Source organism: Leptidea sinapis, chromosome 7 (genome assembly GCF_905404315.1).
Source record: "Leptidea sinapis chromosome 7, ilLepSina1.1, whole genome shotgun sequence".
Classification (NCBI taxonomy): Eukaryota; Metazoa; Arthropoda; class Insecta; order Lepidoptera; family Pieridae; genus Leptidea; species Leptidea sinapis.
The window spans coordinates 13,966,509-13,972,862 of record NC_066271.1 but is presented as its reverse complement, the minus strand read 5'-3'; the positions used below and the strand labels follow the sequence as shown (position 1 = coordinate 13,972,862).

At 36.2% G+C, this 6,354-nt stretch overlaps 1 protein-coding gene across 2 annotated transcripts in view; it reads right to left on the bottom strand.

Moving 5' to 3' along the window:
• LOC126965299 (inositol polyphosphate multikinase) overlaps window positions 1–6,354 on the bottom strand; it is a 41,501-nt gene that overhangs the window by 3,862 nt on the left and 31,285 nt on the right. For both annotated transcript variants that reach the window (XM_050808829.1, XM_050808830.1), the window contains exons 3-6: window positions 6,112–6,256; window positions 4,412–4,657; window positions 3,472–3,660; window positions 2,455–2,641 (exon numbers count right to left, since the gene is read on the bottom strand). In XM_050808829.1, the coding sequence (XP_050664786.1) occupies window positions 2,455–2,641; window positions 3,472–3,660; window positions 4,412–4,657; window positions 6,112–6,256 (767 nt within the window). The remainder of the gene's footprint in view (window positions 1–2,454; window positions 2,642–3,471; window positions 3,661–4,411; window positions 4,658–6,111; window positions 6,257–6,354) is intronic.

Genomic DNA, 6,354 nt, shown 5'->3' with positions numbered 1-6,354 from the left:
GTGTCAAATATAACTAACTTCTACAGCTCTTTGTACGAAGATCACGAAATAGAAACAACAGATTGTATTACAGAACGGCACAGTTTGAAGAACAAGTACCACCTATACTACAGAGTGAAGTCAAAAAAGCTATAAGATCTCAAAAAGACGATAAATCACCGGGTGAGGATAACATATGTAATGAAGTGATAAAAGGAACTCTTCTTAAAACAATTACATTAATAACAAATCTTTACAATCAAATAATGAAGACAGAAGAAATACCAAAACAGTAGACAGAAAATACAATTACATTACTTCATAAAAAAGGAGATAAACAATTAATTGAAAACTATAGACCAATAAGCTTAATGCCCAACTTGTACAAAATATTTTCAAAAATTAATTTGAATAGAATAACCACAACTTTAGATGAGTCGCAGCCAAGAGAACAAGCTGGTTTTAGAAACAAATTTTCAACGATAGAACATATACATGTAATTAAACAACTTGTAGAGAAATGTAATGAATATAACCAACCATATTATTTAGGATTCGTTGATCACAGTAAAGCATTCGACTCTATAAAACACAACTCTCTCTGGACTGCACTAAAAATACAAGGAATTAACGGCAAATATATAAATTTAATAAAAGAAATTTATAAAAACAATAGAGCAAAAATTAAATTGGAAAGTTTTGGAACAAATCTTTCGAAAATTAGAATGGGAGGAACAGGGAATAAACATAGATGGTCAACGGCTACATCATTTAAGATTTGCGGACGAATTAATTATTATTGCCCAAGATCCTACAACGCTCCAAAAAATGCTACAGGATTTGGCCCAAGAAAGCAAAATAGTGGGTTTGGATATTAACACTGAAAAAACCAAGATAATGTCTAACAGATCACATGAAGTTATAACAGTGGACCAAAATACTGTCGAATATGATGAATAATATACGTATATGGGCCAAATCATATCCCCCACAAACCTCATGGACAAGGAAATAGAGCAAAGAGTGGCAAGTTCTTGGAGAAGATTCTGGTCTTTAAAAAATATAATGAAAAATAATGAGATCTCGCAGAAACTTAAGAGCAAAGTTTTCAATATGTGCATTACACCTTGCATGACATATAGATGCCAAACATGGTCCTTAACAAAGAAAAATATACAAAAATTTAAAGTGTGTCAACAAAGCATTGAAAGAAGCATGTTAAAGATCAAAAGGAAAGACAAGGTACGACTAACACAAATCAAGAAGAAAACGAAATTAGAAAGGACAACACTATAAAAGATTAAAATGGCGATGGGCAGGACACACCTTGAGAAGCAATATAGATAAATGGACAAAAAATATTATAGACTGGTATCCAAGACAAGGGAAAAGGAATCAAGGAAGACAACTCATTAGATGGCAAGATGATTTTAAAAAAGTGGCTGGACCAACGTGGAGACGATCTGCTCTGGACAGATCACAATGGAAATTTCTGGAGGAGGCCTATGTCGGAAGACAAGCAAACGATGTAGAAGATTAAGAATATCACTTATATTAGATTATAACTTAGATTAGAATATTACTTAGATTATTATTACTTAGCTTAGAATATTATTTAGATTAGATTATTACTTAGTTTACAATATTATTTAGATTAGATTAGACTATATATATTGTGCAAATCTTACATTGTTTGCAATAAAGGCTTATTCATTCATTCATTCAATTGTAATCAATTAACAACATCCAAACGAGTGTTGTAATATTGTACTGAATTTCATTACAACACTCGTTTCGATGATGTAACGATTATTAGGACATTGGGTGTTTTAATGTTGGCAATAAGCTGTTTTAGAATCTTAAATAGAGGATTTAAAGCATGGGTGTAGATAAAAAATATTACACTAATATTTATAAGAACAGTTCATGCCATGGTGTATTGATGGACATGTGTTGTGCAAAATAGCTTCCAAAGTCACGTTCGATTTTTAATTTTCCGTTGCTCTGTTGTGGGAATCTGGAAGCACTAAATTGTGCGAACCTTCAGAGTTTTAGTCCTCAATACCATGCTAGATGTCAATCATCATATCAGCCGGAAGACGCCCTCTGCTGGACAAAAGCCTCCCCTCAAAGATCTCCACGACGATCAGTCCTGCGCTTTCCTCATCCAACCTACTCCGGCGATCATCGGTCCATTTTCTGGGGGTCCATCTTCTCCATCTATCCGTCAACTATGTGCGCTGCCCACTGCCACTTCAGTTTCGCAATCATTTAGGCTATGTCAGTGACTTTGGTTCTCCTACGAATCTCCTCATTTCTTATACGAAACTCCAAGCTCCGAATTTCTCACGGAAACTCCAAGTATAGCCCTATCCATTGCTCTCTGAGCGACCATGAGCTTTCTCATCAGTCCCGTACTAAGCGACCACTTCTGTGTTCTGTCATCACTGGCTACACAATAGGCTCTCGGCTTACCCGCTGGTCTCCCCGCAGCAGTCTCTGAGACGCGTCGCATCATAGAGCAGCAGTAGTGAGCTCGCGTATAGCCGCAGCGTGGACCCTCGGCCGCACCACTTCTGCAGCGCCCACAGAGCTGACAGGAACTGCAGGATCAGCGCACGGCACGCCGGCCTGCCCAGACCGTTCAGGTAGTTCCTGATTGCTGTCAACATATTAACGCTGATAATTATTTCAATGTTCTTCAATTATTTCAATCTTTCTTAAAACCAAATTGCGGAATAAACAACAATGTGCAGTGGGTCCAGGTTTATACAACATTCCTTGAAAAATTTACCCGTACCCTCAATTTTTCCTAAACCCATAAAGCGATCTGCACTTAAAGGATAGGACTATATTGAATACCACTGACGAACTCTCGACTGTAAAATGAATTAAAATCCAAAGAGGACAGAACTACATACTCAAACAATTCAGCAATCACAGTTACAGAAGAAGCAAAAATGTGTAATCATAAAAAAAAATCAAGCATATAAATCAGTTTCGACACTGACGACCACTTCGTGCCTACTAGTGCGACCACGTAAGGATGATTAATAATTTGTTTCCTCAAATATATAATGTTTATTTGAAGAATTCATAATTTTATTATTTACCTTATATTTTAAGATTATTTTTTTTATGATTGCGTTATTGTTAAGTAGTTCAACCCGTGTGTTCATTAATGTCGCTATTATAATATAACATTCGACACACTTTACACAAATTATCTTGCCCCAAACTAGGCATAGCCTGTACTATAGATGCAACACAACAATGTATTTACAATAAACTTACTTAAACATACATAAATACATATAAACATCCATATTCATCTCATAAATTTTTTCCCTTACCGGGATTCGAACCCGGGACCTCTAGCTCAGTAGGCAGGGTCACTAACCACGGGGCAATATGGCTCGTTATTATATTATATCGCCAAGCTGTATACGATAAATGCAGTAATTTAAATATTTTATATTTACAAGGTCTTACCTGCAGTAACCATGTGGCCATGCAATTTCTTGCCATAATCCTTCCCGTATTTCAGCAGGCGCCCACTGTCCACCTTATATACCTGGTAGCCTGGAATACAGAAGCCCCATTCTTGCCTGCATTGCGTGTATTTACTCTTTTCTTTGTTTATCTTCTCTTCGGATGCCAGAGGATCCCATGTTCGTTTGCCTAGATGATTTTACAAAAGATTTTTAATTGCACCTTAATGGTAGAAAAATGTAGTATTTTATAGGAATGGGTACACAATAAGTGATGACATTTTCTTCACGATTTTATTTCACCATTGGCGGAATATTCGGGTTAAAACAGGAGCATATATCACTCCATGGTGTAAAATTCGTAAGAGACTTCTAGCCTTAAACCGCCTGTATGTGGAATTATATGCGGGCTGCATTATTTCCGATCTGATACAGTTTCGGGTCCCCCAATGTCAGAACAAACATTCACTCCAAAGTTCGTCAACGTATATGTAGACCACCACTTGCCTGTTTGTCGTCCAACTTATATAAAAAATGGTAGATTTGTGAAATATGTATAAGTGACTGTAATTTGTGAACTATGTGTTAGCAACAGTGATTTGTGAACTATGAATTAGTGTCAGTAATTTGTGACAATACTTTGTGAATTATGTATCAGCGAACGTTATTTGTGAAATATGTATTAGTGTCAGTAATTTGTGAACTATGTGTTAGCAACAGTGATTTGTGAATTTTTTTATTTGGCGATAATCATTTGTGAACTACGTGTTAGTGACAATATTTGAATTACGTATAAACGACAGTAATTTGTAAACAATTATAAACAGAATTTGTGACAGTAAATTGGTGTTGACAGATAATAATCACGGCCGTGATCAGGTGACCCGTACGCTCGTTTATACTACTATCTAGTATAAAGTTAAACAAACGATTGACCATACCAATTTTAATATCCATGATACACGGTTCCAGCATCCTTTCTGAAAGATCTTCCAATATGATATACTCCATCTCATGACCACTGTAAGTGAACTTCCTACAGCCGAAGTACTTGGGCACAAACTTCCTCAATTCCACCAGGTCGGGATCCTCGGATGAGAACACCCTGTTGTAAAAATCGACTTCCCGCCTTTGATTGTCTTTGAGGACCGGCTTCAAAACTGTGCCATTGCTACATTGGAGAAGACCTGAAAAAAGTTGCCACACTAGGGTTGTTACAACCATACAAGATACAACAATATTTATTTTTAAATACTTCTGTAAGAGAAACATTTTTTAAAATTTACATGGCGACCATTGGAATTCGCCATTTTGATTTTTACCATAGCCTTATAATATATTAGCGTTTAAACAAACAAAGCGTGTGAGAGTGAAGAGCATCTCTTAGAGCGTTTACACATTATCCGATCCGATATCGGTATCGGACGCCGATACGATATCGGGGCAAGTAAAATGTATGATATTATACCTGCCTTTCACATTGTCCGTTCCGATATCGGATATCGGAGCCGATACCGATATGCTGGCGGCAACATCGGTAACAGAGATACAGCAACATAGAAAGGGTAAGCGAAACTATTATTAAGGTCAGTTCGGCAAAGACCGTTTATTACGACGAATACGACGAATTCTGAATAGTTACAAAGATTGCGGCATCGTGTGCGAAAACATAAAACTATTCTAGCTACAATAAATTGACATAGTTTGCGTTATATAAGGCTCATAGAGAAAAATAATAATTTGAAATTTAGTCTGGTTGGCAACTTCCATTGAGATGATACCATGCTATCAAAGAAATTGTGAAAAGTGTACATTAAGGAGTTATTTATTTATCTAAATATGACATTAGAACAGAACATATTATTCACAAAGTTATAACCGGTGAAAATAATCTAACCTCAAAATGTAACAGTAGGGAAGTCCAAGCATACGCCGGATTTCGCCTTTTTCAGATGTTGTAAACCTTTTCCGCCCTCAGAGTATTTTGAAATTAACTGCTACCTAATTCGTATAGCATATAAGTGCCATTTTCTACCACATTTAGCCTTGAATTTAATTGATTATTATTGTATAACTACAAAAAAAAACTATAAAATAACAGTCGGTATAATTGATAAAATAATATAGACTAGTTAAATATTAACCGATATAACAATTAAAATCACATCAACAAATAATTCTTATATGAGATCGTCTACATAGGATTTATCTAATTGATCTCGTTTAGAATCTTTCCTTTCATTATGACATTAGAACTACAGCGAAAACTATCGGAATTTTTGTGGGTCAGATCATCGTTGCTAGGAACTCGAGATCGAGAAAGAATCGATATGTTATATATTTCTTTAATCTTACACAGCAAAGAATAATAAGTAGATTGCAAGACAATTTGTCATTGGATAAAAGTGATCCCCTACGGCCATCAGCGGTATGAATAAACCGGTATTTAAGAACTCTCTATTGCGTGCTTTCTTACTGATACCTGCAAAGTATTAACCTAAAAACAGTAATAGAAAGGAAACTTATTTAAATGTTTTGTAACGTCCCAAATTCATCAACTATTAGATAAAATATCGGGCAAGATAGATGAGGACAGTAGTTGTGCAAATGTTTTTAATTAATCGTTGCGTATCATGCTCACCCGTGTATCTAGCTCCGGAGACACCAGCTTTGTGGCCCGCCACCTGCATGCCGTACTTCTGCAGCTCCATTGAGGTGGACGCGAATGGGAGCGGCAGGGGTTTGGTGATTAGCTCCTGACTATGGGGACGGAGGTTGTAGTGTACCTAAAATGTTATCAAAAATAATTTTTATTCGTTTCCTTTCTTACACTCTTGTAACACCAGAGTACTCACAAGACCCGAGCTTATAAATCGTCGAATAA